Source organism: Panthera leo, chromosome C1, assembly GCF_018350215.1.
Source record: "Panthera leo isolate Ple1 chromosome C1, P.leo_Ple1_pat1.1, whole genome shotgun sequence".
NCBI classification, from domain to species: Eukaryota; Metazoa; Chordata; class Mammalia; order Carnivora; family Felidae; genus Panthera; species Panthera leo.
Genome location: NC_056686.1, coordinates 185,376 through 201,903, shown reverse-complemented (window position 1 = coordinate 201,903; position 16,528 = coordinate 185,376). Strand labels below are relative to the sequence as shown.

Here is a 16,528-nt window from a genome sequence, read left to right as displayed (position 1 = left end):
GCCTCACCCCAGCCTCTGATCTCTCACCTCTGACTTCCTGCCCGCCGCTGCCCAGCCCGCCAGGGTGAGGACAGGAGGCCAGCCGATCCCGGAGGCCCCAGGCCACGCCCCTGGCCTGCATGACCTCGAGTGTATAAATGCACCTGCCAGGAGTGCACACCCAGAGAACTCACGCCTGCTCAGACGGTGCCCTGCATCTAGAAGAGCACACACGCTCCCCCGAGCCCCACCTGCCTGGGATAGAGGAGAGGGCACGCTTGCCGGACCGGTACCACCAGGACAGCTGCTGGCAGCCTCTGCTGCAGGGGGACGCCTGCCAGGTGGAGCACGGGCCGGCCCTGCTGGGCGGGAGGGCTCAGGGCCTGGCCGTGGCCCAGCCGAGAGGATCATGCCCAGCCCTTGCTGAACCCCGGCCACCAGGTAAGGCCCGCTCGGCCGGCACTCACCCCTCACCGGTACGGGCTCAGGGTGGGGTGCCTCTGAGGAGGGCCGGGACCTCAGTGCCAAGGAACTGATCATGCGGGGGCACGCTGGCCTGGAAGAGGTTAGCCCGCGGTCCCCCCCCCCAGACCATGCCGAGGCTGCTGCCGTCCCCAAAATGTGGTGACATTTCATGTTGCAATGCTGGGAGCACTCGTGACATCACGGTGACCTCACCATGATTCACGGTGGTCACGGTCATCATGCAGCAACACCCAAACCTTCAGGACACATCACCACAGAGTCGTTCCGCTGGTCCACCTGGATTAACCAGCAAGTCGGGGTCAGGGGTCACGTCTGGGGGCGGGGGGTGGGGGGATTCCTTCTGAGCTCCATGGGGTCTGTCCACTGTCCTCCTTGCCTTTCCTCCTCCAGGCAGGGCCCTGGGCGGCAGGCAGGTCACCTGAGTCCTCCCCGGTGAACAGAGGCCCGGTCTGCTGTGGAAACGGGAGTCAGGAGGGTCAGGAGGGTGGCGGCTGTGTGCCTACGGGACCCTGCAGGGGGCCGGGTTATCCTGGAGGATGGCTGGGGCTCCTCCACCTCTGGCTCCTGGGCTGAGGTGCATCTCCAGGCCCCGAGGGCCAGCAGAAAGCCCTCGTCACCAGCCGGACATGCTGGCCCTACCGGTTCGGGCAAGGCTGGGAGACGAACCATCCTTAGGACGCGGCCCCCACCCCTGTGCGGGCCGGCCCTGCTTGACTTCCCACAGCCTACCAGCTCACCCTGGACCCTAGACCGAGTCCGGACTCTCACCCAGTTGGGCCTGGCACCCTGCCCTCAAGCACCTGCCCGAAAACTGGATGTGTACCGACAAATCAGATCCCCGTGTTGGGATCCACGTTCAAACGCATTTCGTCTGACCCAGAGTCACACTCTTCCAGTGAGAGCCCAGGCCCTGCCGACCTCTTGGCCAGGTGACCCTGGCTGAGTCACTCCACCCTCTAAGGTGCCTTTTTTAGACCGTGGCTCTTGTGTGTCACGTGACCTGGGCCCAGTGTGGCAGAGCCCAGATGTCAATAGTAACGATTGCGGGCCATCGTCATCAACTTTATCTCTGCCCAGATGGCACAGCCAGGTAGGACAGGCCCCGTAGGTGGCGTCCGCTAAGCAGTCAGCATGATGCCCTTGCGCGCACGGACTCCGTGGCCAGGCCATCCGTGGGCCGGTCAGACCTGGAGCACCCCCACCCGCAGATGCTCGCCCCTGACTCGGCGAGTGGGGGAGGGCAGGGTTACAACTTGAACAGAAAGACCTTGACTTGGGTATGGGGCCTTTCTAGAGTTAGCCTAGCAGAGATCTCTGGGGCCGGTGTGGGTGAGAGAGACACAGGGTGAAAAGCAGCAGACCGTGCAGGGAAGGGGCAGCCTGTGGTCACTCACAGCGCACTCCGTTCGTCCCGCAGCTCGGAGGCATGTCGTCAGGCCAGCAGGCGTGGCATACGGCCGTGCTGGCCCCTGGTCGGACCAGCCCTGCAGCCACGGTGCCCGGGTCCCCCAGCTCAGCCAGCAGCCCCAGGTCCCCCAGCACCCCGAGCTCAGAGAAGGCGGCCTCCCCGCTGGAATGCTCCATCTGCTTCTCGGGCTACGACAACCTCTTCAAGACGCCGAAGGAGCTCTCCTGCACACACGTCTTCTGCCTGGAGTGCCTGGCACGGCTGGCGGCCGCCCAGCCAACCGGCCAGCCCGGCAGCGAGGCCGTGCCCTGCCCGTTCTGCCGGCAGCCTACGGCTGTGCCTGCCGCCGGGGCCCCCGCGCTGCGCACCAGCCGCCAGCTGCAGGCCAGGATGCCGGCGCACCTGCGGCGGGAGGAGCCCGTGTGGCTGGAGGGCACGAAGCTGTGCTGCCGCCCACCGCCCTCCGCGCCGGGCCTTCCCGAGCCTGGCTTCGTGTGTGTGGACGTGGGCCTGAGCAAGCCTGCCCAGCCCGCCGCACCCACGCCCGCTCCAGACCCCGCGCGCCACCGGGGCCGCCTGGCCCGCTGCTGGGCCCGCTGCAGGAACTGGAGGCGGGTGGCGCTGGTCACAGCCCTGCTGCTGGTGCTCTCCTGTGTGGTGCTCTGGCCCGTGCAGTGCGCGCTCAAGACTGGGAACTTGCACTGCCTTCCTCAGCCCTCCGCGGCCACGGACACGGCCACGGCCACGGCCACCGCTTTCTCTTCTGGGCCCCTGGCTGACAACTAGGGTCAGCCACCCCTGCCCCAGCTGCCCGCGTGGGTCCCTTGCCCCCCGCTGGGTCACAGGAGCAGCAGCTCTTGGGAGTTGGTCCCCTGGAGGAGCCCCAGCATCTCTGAGGACCCCATTTCCCATTCGACTCACCTTCCTTGCACTCTGTGGTGCTGGGTCCCGACGGCATGAATAAAAGGGTCCCTGAAGCCTCCAAGAATCACAGGCTCCCACGGATCCCAGAGCCCACCTTCCTCTTTCCCAGGGTGCAGATGGAGACCCGGGCCCAGGAGAGACGGCCTTGGTCAGGTCCCTCCCTCTACGCTGCGAACCGCCTGCAGTGGGAGCCCTCGGCTGAGGAGGGAGGGGACTCGCCATCTTTATTTTCACATTTCACCCATGGCCCCTTCCCCAGGCAGGGCTGGCCCCTTCCATTGTGCGGGAAGTGGGGAGGGCGGGGGGGGGGGGTGGCGACCAGGGGGACAGGGGGCAGCAGCAAGAGGCCGGGTCCCCCGGTACCCACCCCCCTCTCCTAAACTGTACATTTTTAAATAAATTATTTTGTATCCACATTTGGTAAGGGGTCCTCACCCTGTAAGCCCTCCTCCCTGCACCACCGAGCCTCTCCCTCCCAGAAGAGCCAGGTCTGCCCCTGCCTCGGAGAGCTTTAAGCCAAGAGGACACCCCCACCGGATTGAACTCCCAGCAGCCCCCAGGGCAGACAGACCCCAGGTTCTAGGGTGTCCAACTCCTGTTCCCTGGGCTGTGGATGGGTTGGAGCAGTCCTGCCCTTCCCCTAGAACTTTGAGGCTCCCCCAGGAAGATGGGGAGGGGCTGGAGCAGCTGGGCCGGAGTGGGGCGGGGCCCTGGCATGGTTCAGAGCCCCCCACTATGGACGCAGCAGGTGGCACCCCAAGAAGTCGTAGAACCCCAGGACTGAGCTCCTGGGAACCAAGGCCTAAGGGTGTACAGAAGCAGAAGTGACCACCAGTGTGTCCCTGAAGATCTCTCACGGATCCTCCCTGGGCCCGGCCTGGCTGGTGAAGCCGCGAGGTGCGGTGGCTGGACGGGTGGGCGGCAGGCCGCCCGGATCCGCTCCTGCTGTCGGCCCCAGGAATCCCACACCGCCAGTTAGCACGGTGAAGAGAGGCCAGGCTGGTTCCGGCTCGCCAGGCCTCAGACTCCTCGCCCCTCGCCCCAAAGCCCGGGACTTCCTGTTCCAACCAGCGGGGTTTCTGGCCGGCCTGGGATAGGGAGGGTGCTCAGGGAGACCCTCGAGAAGCTGGGCCCCAGACCCCAACGAAGACGCGGAACTGAGAACGAGGCATTTTATTGAGGATCCCACAAAGCCACAGGGCCTTCCGAGATGGGAGGGTGTGGCCACAGACTACATGCGGGCGACATCACACCCGTCACACACACCAGTCCACACGTGAGACCCACGCCAGGCACGTGACGTCGCACACGCACTCACATGGGCATCTCGCACGTTCCCTGATGAGGCATTTTCCACATGTAACCTGTGCTGTGGGTGGGGCTGAAGACCAGCTCTGAAGGGGGGTGGTTGGGGTACAGGGGAGCTAGGCACAACACCAACGGCTACAGTCCCGTCAAGCACAGACTGGCCACTTGCTCGTCGGTGACTCGCGTCACACATACAGGCCGACACTCAAACGTGGCACACGTGGGGTCGCACTGGTCACTGTGCTGTGCGGGTGGCGACTGGTGGCCCCCCGGTGAGCGACAAACCACCGCCCTGAAGCCCTGCTTCCCCCTCTTCCCTCACCTGGGAGCCCCAGAAAGGGCAGGGGCACTCGGGGCTCCCGACTGCCCCTCCCCATTTCTAGGCATCCAGGCCCAGGCCAGTGAGGGTCTGAGGGTTCCGGGACCCCTCCCCCAGCACTCAGGGACAAGCTCCGGGCTGTACAGTGCTGAACACAGTCTTTTGAGGAGTGCCTCTTGCTGGCTCCCGCCTCCAGCCGCGGCTCCAGGCCCTGGGGGGTGGGGGGGGGGGCGGGCGGCGCACGCGAAGACCGTCACCGCCCGAGGCCCCGCAGGTTCTCTACACGCCGCCGGGGCCCTCTGGGGTCCTGCGGGCGGAGAGAGGGTTCGGCCGGCGCAGGCGCGCGGGATCCCGTGCCCCCACGGCCTGCCCACTCCCGGAGACGACGCCGTCCCGCCCCCACCCCGGGACCCGGGCCCGCGCCCTGACGGCCCCACTCACGCCGCCGGTGCCCGGGACGACGCGGGCCCAGGGCTGCGGCCCGGGTCTGCCGACGCGAGGCCCGCGTTCAGATGCTCGTGCTCTTCTGGCGGCTGGCGCGGGAGGGGGAGGGTCGGGGTGAGGGTGGGGTGGGGGGACACCCGCCGGTCACCAGGGTGCGGTCGGCGCAGGCCCCGCCCCAGCCCGGCCCCGCCCCCACCTGCTCGCGCAGACGCAGCTGCTCGTCCTGGATGTACCGCTGCAGCGCCAGGTACACGAACTTGTACTGCGCCTCGGTCTGCACCATCCCCGAGCGCTGCCGTCGCACCAGCTGGATCGTCTTGGGCACATCGATGTCGCAGTCCAGACCTGGGCACGAGCGCGCTCAGGGCGGAACGGGGCGGGGCGGCGGGGTAGACGGGGGGCGGGGCCGGCGCCGGGGAGGCGGGGTAGCCGGGAGGAGAGGGCCTAGATAGGAGGGGCTGGCCTGCGGGAGGGGGCCGCGCGGCTCACCCTGCCTGCGGATGATGTCCACCAGGATGTCAATCACGATGATGGTGCCAGTGCGTCCGATGCCGGCGCTGTGGGGACGGACCAGGAGGCCTGGGAAGAGGTTAGGGGAGAAGGCCGCGGCCCCGCCTCGGGTGGCACCTGCGTTGCCCGCCCACCCCATCCCCGATCGCACCTGCAATGCACCACCATGGGTCCGGCCCCTGGCATGCTGTTCTGTGCCCTGTTCGCTTGGTCCAGGAAGTCGAGGACGCCGGCCGGCTCGGCCGGGACCCCGTGGTCTGGCCAACTGAAGTACTGGTAGTGCTTCACTGTGCGCGGTGGCTCCCCCTGGGCAGGGCGGGCTGGTGAGTGCCAGCCAGGCCAGAATGAGCAGTTCCCAGGCGGGGCCGGGCCACAGGGTCAGAGTGGCACTGCCGTGACCTCCGCACCCCCAGGGCATGGGAGGAGGCGGGGATTGCCATAAGGAGTGACCAGCAGGGTCAAGGCTGAGCAGAAAGGGTTGGGAGGGAAATAGGGAATTCAGGGCGTGGGGGCCCTCAGATGGCCCCAGGTGGCTCAGGCCCCTAGGGGAAGGTAGGGGGTGTGATGGGGTGAGGGAGCAAGTTTCAGGGACAACGACCTCCATTTGGGAAGAACCAAAGGGATGGTTAGACATAAGGGACGGGGTGGGGCATGGGAAGGGATCTGTGCCTGACACGAAAATAGGTACCACTGGCATATGAAGGGCACTGAACCTGCTCAGTTGGCGCAGGGAAAGACTGGGGAGGGCGAGGCGGTGTGGGTGTGAGGCCACCCTGGAGCCGGGCACCTGGGACCAGCGGCCTAAGGTTGAGATTGTGGCCTGCCTGTGAACACTGCCCAGTAGAGCCCGGGCCAGGACTGTGCCCACTGGGTTGAGGGATATGAATACCCCCAAGGCCGATGGGCTTGGATGGAGCCACATGGGTGGGTGGGTTTTCTCTCCCAGCACAGGGCTCACCCCCAGCGCAGACCTGGGGACTTCCTGACCACTGTGACCCTGGCCCCGCATATCTTGTGGCCCTCTAGACTCACCTGATCTGGCCGCCACACCTGCAGTTCCCGCACACAGTAGCCCTGGGCCTGGTGCTCAGCCAAGTTGCAGACACACACACGGCCATGTTCTTGGCGGCCATGCAGCTCTGGCCAGTATCGGAAACATTTGTTCTGGGAGGGAGGGTGCATTGCATCGGCTGTGCTGGAAGGCCACCTGCGCCCTTGCCCCTGTGCCCTGTGGGGACTCATGCATGCACATGCATCCGCAGGGTCTTTCCAGAGTGGTCCGCCACTCCCCCCAGCTTCCCAAAGGCTGCAGGAGAAGAGAGGCTGGGCCAGCCACCACACGAACACATGGTGGGGACAGGGCTGTCAAACCCAAGCTCATACCCGGCCTCGCTCCACCTCCCTTGTGGCCATGACAATGACACGTGTGTTCTCCTGGTGCACCATCGCCCAGAAGGCCGCCACTGTGGTCTGCAGACAGCCCTGGGTAGCGATGTATACCTTGCCCTGTCCATGGCCTGGCTTCTCTTCTGGATCACTCTGTAAGGGGATGGGGGCCAGGTGTCTGCAGTTTCCAGGATTTAAAGTGCCAGAGGACGATGCAAGTCTATGCAAACGATGTGCAAAGTAGCCGCAGGTGGCTCACACACAGCCCCTCCTGCCCTAGGTGAGGGAGGAGCTCAGGACCAATATTTAGTCCGGCCCACTCCGAGGACTCCTTGGAAACCACCACAGTCCCTCTCCAACAATGTCTACTGTCCCGTCAGGGTCCATGGATCGTTCCTGGGCCCGCCAGAAAGAGCTCCAGGTTCATAATAGGGGGATGGGGTGACTGGTGTGTCCACACATGGCTCAGGATGTCTGTCGGATCCATGCAAGACTACGCACACAGCCGGCCACACACACCTGTCTCTCGCACACCCACCCTGATGTAGTTGGCGTTGATGTAGTTGGCTCCAGGCACGCTGTCGTCCACGTCATGCAGGGTGACACGGGTGGTATCAACTGGGAAGGGGAAGATACTGCTCGGGTCTCCGGGGGGGCGGGGGGGGATGGACCCACCTGCCTCCTTGCCTGCTGACCGCATGGTGAGCAGGAGGAGGGAGGAAGGAGCCCTGAATGTGCAAGAGGGAAAAAGTCACACCGGTGGTGGGAAGTGACATCCGGCCTCAACCTCCCCAGGGCCCCTCCTTGCCGGATGGGCCCCACATGGAGTGGATGGAGCTCTGGCCCCGAACGAAGCCCCCGCCCCTGGCCCTCACATGGAAGGATGTTCTTGTAGCGATTCTTGGCTTTGTTCTCCAGCCGCTGTCCCTCCTTCCGGGGATACAGGAGCTGGCATTCCTGCTGCTGCAGCATCTGGGCGGGGGGGGGGGGGGGGGGGGCAGAAGCTTCAGCCTGCTGCCCCACCCTCCCCCAGAGCCTTCAGTGACTGACCTACCTCCCCTCTGCTGGCCCTCACCCCAGCACCAAAGGACGGGAGTCCGTGGGAGAGTGGGCGGTGGGGAGAGGGGCGGGCACCTCAAACTCCTCCCAGAAGCCCTGCTTGGCCTTCTCGCCGGCGTCAGTGGCCCCGGTGAGCTCCCGTACTCGGCTCTCGATGCTTGCGGCATCGATCCTCGTGGCCTTGAGGGGCTGGCACGGAGAGGCCTGCGTCCAGGCTTCGCAGGGTCCAGCAGACCCCACAGCGCCCCCCAGGGGCGGCTGCTCTGGCCCCAGATCGGCCACCCTGCCCTCGGCACTGGCTAGCATCCTTTCTCCTGGGCACCGCTGCCCCTGGGGCCCTCCCACCCCAGGGGTGCAGCTCGCTCCGGATCCTAAGGGTCACGTGCCTTGGGGCGTACCTGCTTGAGGTGCACCACGACCCCCGACTTCTCCACCATGGGGTTCTTCTTGTGGCACTCCACCAGGCCCCTGAGAGTGTCGAACCGTTCCCCACCTCCCACGTCATACGTGCCGTCTGGCTGTAGGGGCAGCAATGAGGGGCCCGGCCGCTGCCCGCCTCCCGAGTCACACCCCTACCTCACCCCTGCTGCCACCTCCCACCTGGAAGCGGATCATGATGTGTGTGACCCGCGGCCGGCGGCCTGCCTTGTCCAGCGGCTGCGTGAGCACCGACAGCACGAAGTCCCCGGGTTTGCTCCGACTCTCCCGCGCCAGGAAGGTGCCCGGACGTCCTTTTTCCATCAGCAGCTGCTCGGCCTCCTGTCCAGACAGGTGCCCATGGTACCACCTGGCCAGGTGGAGGTGGGAAGGAGTGCAGGTGAGACTGGAGGCCATGGCCCGGCCAGGTGAGGGGACACGGACCCACCTGCAGCCAGAAGGCTCCGAGCCAGAACACAGACACAGGGACAGACAGACAGACCCACTCAGACTTCAAGGGCCCCGGCAGTACACCTGCCCTGCCCAGCTCACCTCACCCTACCAGTACACCTCACCCTACCCGGGAGAAGGCAGGAGTCAAGACAGGTGGGCTCTGCGGGGCCCAGGGTGGCCACCAGGTGGCAGCCTGGTCCCCAGCAAGGAGGGGCAGGGCCACCTTCCCAGACCCGCTCCATGCCCCCTCCCTGGCAGATGCAGCCTCTTCAGGCCTCAGCAGGGCAGGCAGGGAAACTGAGGCTGGAGAAAACTGCCCACGTGAGTCACCAGCCAGAGGGAAGGTACAAGACTGGCAACAGGGCTCCTGCTGTCCACTCCCACCCCTGCAGCGAGTGCCCAGAACCCCAGGGGACACTCCCTCAACTTTGCTGCAGCTGTGCCCAAGCCTGAGCCTGAGCCGTGGAGGGCAGAGGACGCCCGGGGGCCATGCCCAGCACACCCCGCGCCCCTCGGACACGCACACGTTCACAAACATGCAGATGCCTGCCGCTCACCGCTCAGATGTGGGGTCCCGGCAGCCCAGTGGGTGCCGGAGCTCGACGGGGGCCCCGCTACGCTCGCGGAGCAGCCCCCCGTGCTGGCCTGTGTGGTGCTGCACCAGCTCGGCCAGCGTCGCAAACTTCTCCCCTCCGTAGAGGCCATAGTAGTCCCCCGTGTTTTGGATCTTGATGTGTGTCACCTCATCATGGCGCCTGGAAGGGTGGGCGCACCAATCACTGCTGTGGGGGGGGGGTCTGTCCCCACAACCCCCTTCTTCCCATCACCGCCCTCAGTTTCCAGAACAGTCCCTGAGCTTTTCCAGCCCTGACATCTCTGCCTGTGTGCTCTTCCTCCATCAGGAACAGCCAAGGACAGGCCCCTCCGTGTCCAGCTAGGGTGGGGGCCCCACCATGGGGGGTGGACACCCCACCCCCGCTGCCTCCTCCCCACCGTGCAGTCAGGACTGGCCTTGCAGACCATAGGCCTGATTCTGCCTTGGCCTGGAGGCAGATGCTAAAACAGCCCTCCGCAAGGGGCTCTGCCTCACCCCAGACCACCTGCCTAGGGGCTCCAGCTGACTGGGGACAGGGCCCTCAAGATGGCTTTCCCAGGGTCACAGCATGTGATGCTATCAGGGAAGCCCCTGGAGGGAGAACCTCAGTCTCTCCGAGGTGGAGGAAGTCCATCCTGAGGGCTGGCATCATGACGCCTGCTGCCTCAGTTTTAGCAGAGAAACTGGGAAGATCTAGAGGCCTTCTGGAAGCCTCCCCCCACCCCCCCAGCCCTGATCACCACTCTGCTGGTTGCAGCCCTTTCCCATTCCTCCTCCCTACGCAGTGGCCCTTTCATGGCCTCCAGCCAGACCCCCTGTGGGCAGCATTTGCGAGCATCCCCAGGACACGGGATCATAATCAGGGCCACCGAGGCCCCTGTCCAGCATGCCAGACCCCTCAGAGGGCAGGAGGGAGGTCCTGACAACTCTCTACCTCACCGGGCCCTTCTAAATGACTCCCTCCTGCTCAGAAGCCATCTGGTCAGGAATGCCAGACTTCCACCCACCCCTTGCCAAACCGTTGGCTCCCACCTCCCGACAAGACCTGGATTCTTGGGTGTCCAGCCCCCAGCAGGGATCCTTACTGCCCAGGATGATGCCCAACACCCCTCTGGGAAGAGAGGGAGACTGATCCCCACCTGCCCCCCAGCTGAGGGTGTTCAGATGGCTGAGGCTCCTGGAGCCTCAGGCCTGTTCACAACTGGCCGTAGCACCCACCCACCTTCACCCACCTGACAGACAGTGTGAAGGCCCCTGGGCAGCTCTTGCTGGGTCTTGCCAGGAAGCTCCCGTGCTGGCCCCTGGACAGGAGCAGCCTCTCTGCTTCAACTCCACTGATGTTGGGGTGAAACCACCTGGAACGAGGACCACAAGTTGGTGATCCCAGAGAGCTGGGGTGACACTAACATTCCGGCCGCCCCCCCCCCCGTCCCCCAAAATCCCGGCCCACATCCAACCTCCACCCACGGTGCCTGTTTTGGCCCCCCTGCTCGAAACCCGCATGGGTAATGACCACAGGGCCTGAGGCCTGTGTGGAAGGAGGTGGGGCTATGGGGTCCTAGGGACACAAATGGGCAGACCCCTGCAGCTGGGGTGGGGTGGGACAGACACCCTCCAGCACCTGCACACAGCTACCATTAGGAACCTCGCCTCAAACTCTGTGTCTGGTCCCTCCGGCCTTGCCAGGGCATCCCAGCTAGGCCAAAGGCACTTGGGGTGCTCCAGTGTCACCCAGGGCTTCCTTCCTGCCCTCACAGCCCATCAACAGACCCTGTTCGCTCCACTCCTTCCGGTGTGGTGTTGGCTACCACCTCCCAAGGGGCACCGGCCGCAGCCCCAGGAACCGCGCCGTAATGTGTTAGTCGCTTAGTCAGCCCTCCCGACCACCCTTGTCCCCCGCCCCAGAACAAAAGCACAGCCTACAGGCTCAGGTCTACCTTCCACCCTGACCCCTCTCCCCAGCCCTAGCTCCTCACTCACGTGAGGTCATTGACCACAGGGCCTTTATACTAGCTGTTCTCTGCTCCCTTGGCCCACATCCATATGACTGAGGACTCCTCTCATTTCTCATCCTTTATTTTATTTTGCTTTATCTTTCTTCATAGTTTTTGTCACCTTCTGACACATGATATATTTATTGGTTTACTGTCTATCTCCCACTTAAGGATTTAAGCTCCAAAGGGCAGAAACTGTTCTGTGCAGTGCTGTATCCCAGGGGCGAAAACAGTGCCTGGGTATTAGTGACTGTACTTGAATTAAGAAGTGAATGAATACGTGGGGCGCCTGGGTGGCTCAGTCGGTTGAGCGTCTGACTTCGGCTCAAGTCACGATCTCACGGTTCGGTTCATGACTTCGAGCCCTGCGTCGGGCTCTGCGCCGACAGCTCAGAACCTGGAGGCTGTTTCGATTCTGTGTCTCCCTCTCTCTGCCCCTCCCCCACTCGTGCTCGGTCTCTCAAAAATAAACAAACATTTTAAAAAATTAAAAAAAAAGAAGTGAATGAATACGTAAACGGATGGTGGGGGCGTGGGTGGATGGATGGGCTTCACTTGAGAGAAGGGCCTGGGCAGCTGCAGGTCAGGTCAGGAGCTGTCTTCCTTCTGCCAACCGTGGGGCCCGATACAGACTGAGGCAGGTGTTGGTAAAGGACTAGAGGTGAGGGGGGAGTGTAGGCTGAGAGGGACCCCGCCTCTGCCCCCCGCCCTGCCTCCCGGGACTGTCCTCCTTCACAGCCTCTGCCATGAAGTGGGGGACAGGCCAGGAGGGCCCTCACTCAGGGCTGTGCATAAGCCCGTGTCCAGGGTCAGAACTGCTGTGTTCTTTGCCCTCGTAGCTTTTGCTTCCCTGTTACGGCAGGAATTTTGGGCCCAGGTTTAGATCTGACCCAACAATAGGAGCAACGATGGTCCTGCCCTGTGGAGGCTTTTCTACAATGGAAATCAGACCACGCGTCTAAAGCTGCAGGACCCTTCTCCTCTGGGCTCTTCTCGTCCATCAGGCTTCCTTTCACTCCTGCCTTCGGGGCCCGTCCTGACGCCTCCAAGGAGCTGTCTGTGTGCACAGTTTGCACGGGCGTGCCCAGCACAGCAGCCTACAGCACGCTGAAATGTGAATGTAAATGGATGAAAATTCAGCAAAGTCAAGACCCGGTTCCTCAGTCACACGGCCACATTTCACTGCTCAGGGCCACGTGTGGCTTCGGAGACCATTGACAGCGGTAGGAGAGACTTCCCTTGCTCTGTGCTGCTCTCCACCGTCCGCCCTTGCCTGAGTTTGCCCTCCAGCCCTACTGAGACCTCAGCATCGAGGGTGCCCATCGGGCTCGGGGACCTGTGGTCGGGCCTCAGTCCTCAGCAGCATTTGACTGACACGGGCACCCTGCCTCCTTCTAGAAACGTGTTCTCCGCTCCCCCCTCGTTTTCTGCCTCACCTGGCCAGGACCCTTTGCTGGGCCCTCCTTTTTCTGACCCGTCGATGTCAGAGCTCCCCACCTGTGCCCTGCGTGTGCCTACGCATCCGTGCGCCTTCTACACCTCCAGCCCCACCCGGGCTCATAGGTACTTCTCCCCTCGGCATCTCTACTTGGAAGCGTAGCCACATTTCTATCTTAACATTTGCAAAACTGAAAACTCCCGGCCACGCCCACAAGCCCCTGTTCTTTTACGTGGTGCTCACTCAGTGAAGGGAGCCGCCACCCCTCACAGCTCAGGTCACCAACCCGCAACCCCTCCGTGCTCTCTTCCCCAGAGCCCTCTTGTCCTACCTCCCAAACGCTCCCAGAACCGACCACCCCTGCTGGGCACGGCTCACCGTCTCTGCATTTTACTGCAGCCCCCACCACTGTCCTACCTTCTACACAGGACATCTGTTAACAGCCCATGGGCACCTCTACACTTTTGTGTCAGCCTTGTCTTCACTGAGGGCAGGCTCAGTTCTGACCTTGATGGCTCCCCAGGGTCCATGCGTTGGTTCAGAGAGGCCCGGGAGCTCAGGTGGCCTGCCTGGGGCCACCCAGCCTGAGCAACACTCCTGTTTTCACTCTCCCTGGGGAATGGGGGTTACCGCTGTCCAGGCACTTCCTGAGCACATTCTGAGCATAGCGTTTTGAGTTCTCCCTGACATGGGTTTGTAGGGGAGCCAGACCCGGGGGCAATTTTTGGTCAAGTGGTCCAGCAGGTGAGGCTGCCAGGGAAGGCTTCCTAGAAGAGGAGATGCCACATGGTGACCTCCAGAGCCCATCACAGGAGAGTGGGCAAGGCCACCGGGAAGAGGGCAATGGCTTTGTGCTGTCGCCGGACCCGTGATGAGATACTGTGGAGGCGGGGGGGACCCGAGCCCAGAAGAAAGCTTCCAACCACCCCTCCACCCTGGACCACCTACTCTGCTGAACCACATCCTGTGCCCAGATGCCCGCTGCCCCTGGCCACAGCAGCCTCAGATTCCAGTCCAAGATGGGCAGTGCCCAGAGTGTGGGGACAGGGGCGGAGGGTGGAGGCCCAGAGTCAAAGCCACAGAGAGGGGTGCAGGGTACCTTGTTGTCCTTTCAGGGACTCTCAGTCATACTTTCCACTGCCCTCTCTTCCCCACAAACTGCCGCTGGGCATATCAGGTGGAAATCTCCAGGGGCGGGGCGTCCTGAGAGGTTGCAGCCACTCACACCACGGCCCTCCAGAATCCCAGGCTGAGGCAGGGCCTCACATCCCCCAACCAAGCCTCGAGGTGGAGCTGACACCCAGGAGGCCAGGAGGCTTGCTGGCCCCGGCTGAGGGGGAGGGAGGAGGTGGGGAGGCTACAGGTCCCCATCTCCGAGTCCCATACCCTCTCTGTGCCAGGGCCCAGGGTCACCTCTGTGCCAAAGCGCTCCCTGCTCTGTGATGGGTCAGTGACTCAGCTCTGCCCTGGTGACATGTCCTTGCAGGCCCAGGGAAGGGGGGCAAGCAGGGTGAGCAAGGCATACTGGGCTCCCAACGGGTCTAATGGCTCGGGCTCCTCAAGGCCCAGCCGAGCCCCGTCAGTGCTCTGGGGCCCAGGGAAGCCCGTGTCACCCAACGGATCAGCCTGAACCCAGACAGGGCACTGGCTGGTCTGCCTCCCCGTGTGGCCTTGCTCCAACCTTGGAACCCTGGAAGGCACACGAACGGCCTGTCAACACGCCTACACACACGATACAGCGGCTGGACACTCCTGCAGGGCAGATGCTGTTGCGATGGTGGGGAATACACAGGCCAGTGGAGGATTCTGGGTTAGAATTGCAGGCCTCAGGACCCCAGAGCACGGGCAATAATCCTTCTCCTTCTCCCTGCTCCCAGCGCCCCATCCTCAGACCCTGACCCTTCTGGTCCAAGAGGAAACTGAACCAAGGTCCACCCTGTCTATATAGAACTAAATTAACCAGAGATGCACCTTCTTCTCCAACTCCTAGAACAGAGGGTAAGCCTGAGGGGTGTAGCAGGCCCCCCACCCCACTGTAGGATCCGGCCCCCTCCCAGGCATCAGTACCAATGTACCTGCACCCAGTTCTGCCCCACAGCACTAGAAGCCCCTGAGTGAGCAGAGCTGACAGAGGTGCCCATTGGCTCACAAGCCAGAGGGTGACTGGAAGGGGACACGAGGTGGAGTTGGGCACGGGGGGATAGATCTTACTTGGGTTTTAGTCAGATCTGCCCAGGCCTGACAGGGGTGTGCAAGGGGCCCAGGGGCCAGAGGAGTGACAATCCAGATGGTCGCCACAGGGTGGGGCAGACAGGGGTTGGCAAGGGCGGGCAGAGCCCTACTCGGGGCTTTCCCAGGCTGGAGCCTGTGACACAGACTGGGCCTTCTCTGAGCACCAGAACTTGTCTGGAGAACAATTAAGAGTGAGGCTGAGGTGAGTCTGAGAGGTCATTCCAACCAGACCTCAAAACCTCCTCCTCCCTCAATTTGGGCTATTATCACAGAGCTTTGGAGCTGACAAGTTCCGATTTCCACTACTCCTGAGCCTATGACCTTGATGGAGGCCTCTGTGCCTGGCTGCTTCCTAACCACGTCCCTCATAGGGATCCCGGGACCCTCATCACTGAGGCACTGCTGGTGGGAGCTGTGGGGAGGCAGTGGCGTCCGCCTTGGGCCAAGGATCTTGCTCAGGCAGAGAGATACCCTTGGACCCTGAAGCCCAGACCTTGTCCAGCCCCTCATTGATCTAGGGAGTCACGCAGGGTCCTAGCACGACCCCTCTTGTGACCTCTGGCCTCACCCAGCCCCTAGTGATATGTGTTTCACACCTGTATGACCCCCCACTCACATCCACATGCACGCTAGAGTCTGAGCTCACATGCGTGTGTGCACACACCCAGATAGCAGGGATCCAGCAGAAAGGGCAGGAAGTGCCCAGTTCCTGTCACATTTCCCATTTTCCCTCTCCACGGAGGCAGGAAGCTGGCTTGACCTGCGGCCGCTTAGGCTCTCGAATCCCTTCTGCGAAGCTTGCCCCCTAAACCCGGCCCCAGGAGGGTCTAGAGCAAAGACGAGCCTCTCCAGGGGGAGCTGGTCCTTACAGTTAGGCAGGGTCAAGGGACCGAGTCTAGAGCAGGGGAAACTAGACCCTGCAGGACCCCTCAGTGCTACTGCCCTGGGTTTCAGGCCTGGGGAAGGAAGAGGTAGCCCCCACCTGGCAGAAAACAGCTCCGATGGCCCAAACAGAGCCAGGAGCTGGGCAGAGTCTACACCTGCCGCCCATTCTAGGCTCCAACCACTGTTACCCACCACCTGCAGGGCATGCTCTGTTCCCTAGAGTTAGGGTACCTCTGACCTTCACCCAGGCCCAGCCCCTCACCTCCCATTAAGAAAGAGTCCTTTCATTTGCCTGGGTGAGGCCCAGCCTCAAGGGCCTGGCAGTGGAGAGAGGCTGCGCCAGGAGGTCAGGCCTGGGGACATATCACCGCTAACCCGTCGGTGCCCGTCGGACCCAAAGCACATCTCCAGGGGTCGCGGCGTCAAGCCACCTAGCGGCCCTGGCTCACCTGCGCGAGGTCATGTCTGCTCCACGCTGGGCGCTTGGCGGGTCTAGGCGGCCGCGCCCTCGGGCCGCTTCAAGAAGGCCCCGCCCCCAGGAGCCCCGCCCACTCGGAGCCCAGTCCCTGAGCTTCCTTAAAGGCGCCACGCCCACACGTCTCTCGCGCTTGGGAGACGTTGGGATAAAAGCAAAAGTTTTCGAGGGCGCCCAACTTCAGCACCAGGGGATTCACGCGGGAGTCCCGGGCTC

The 16,528-nt window shown here is 63.3% G+C and overlaps 2 protein-coding genes across 5 annotated transcripts; one reads left to right on the top strand and one right to left on the bottom strand.

Moving 5' to 3' along the window:
* Positions 1 to 353: 353 nt before the first annotated feature.
* On the top strand, positions 354 to 3,067 carry RNF223 (ring finger protein 223). 3 transcript variants are annotated; one of them, XM_042951229.1, is made up of 2 exons: positions 354 to 420; positions 1,883 to 3,067. In XM_042951229.1, exon 2 carries the CDS (start codon positions 1,892 to 1,894, stop codon positions 2,657 to 2,659), a length of 768 nt encoding a protein of 255 aa, XP_042807163.1. In that variant the 5' UTR covers positions 354 to 420; positions 1,883 to 1,891; the 3' UTR covers positions 2,660 to 3,067. The 3 variants fall into 3 exon arrangements, with proteins under 3 accessions (XP_042807163.1, XP_042807165.1, XP_042807164.1); XM_042951231.1 differs by lacking the exon at positions 354 to 420 and adding an exon at positions 1,010 to 1,394; XM_042951230.1 differs by lacking the exon at positions 354 to 420 and adding an exon at positions 1,010 to 1,555.
* A 903-nt stretch (positions 3,068 to 3,970) lies between these two features.
* LOC122228097 (tyrosine-protein phosphatase non-receptor type 11-like) lies at positions 3,971 to 16,342 on the bottom strand. 2 transcript variants are annotated; one of them, XM_042952960.1, is made up of 15 exons: positions 16,287 to 16,342; positions 10,521 to 10,643; positions 9,251 to 9,448; positions 8,424 to 8,610; positions 8,222 to 8,341; positions 7,899 to 8,012; positions 7,640 to 7,736; positions 7,303 to 7,382; positions 6,762 to 6,917; positions 6,411 to 6,542; positions 5,530 to 5,684; positions 5,358 to 5,425; positions 5,065 to 5,213; positions 4,866 to 4,957; positions 3,971 to 4,731 (listed from the first exon to the last, which is right to left on the bottom strand). In XM_042952960.1, exons 1-15 carry the CDS (start codon positions 16,298 to 16,300, stop codon positions 4,704 to 4,706), a joined length of 1,713 nt encoding a protein of 570 aa, XP_042808894.1. In that variant the 5' UTR covers positions 16,301 to 16,342; the 3' UTR covers positions 3,971 to 4,703. The 2 variants fall into 2 exon arrangements, with proteins under 2 accessions (XP_042808894.1, XP_042808895.1); XM_042952961.1 differs by lacking the exons at positions 3,971 to 4,731; positions 4,866 to 4,957 and having other exon boundaries at positions 5,125 to 5,213; positions 5,358 to 5,447.
* Between the last annotated feature and the right edge of the window lie 186 nt (positions 16,343 to 16,528).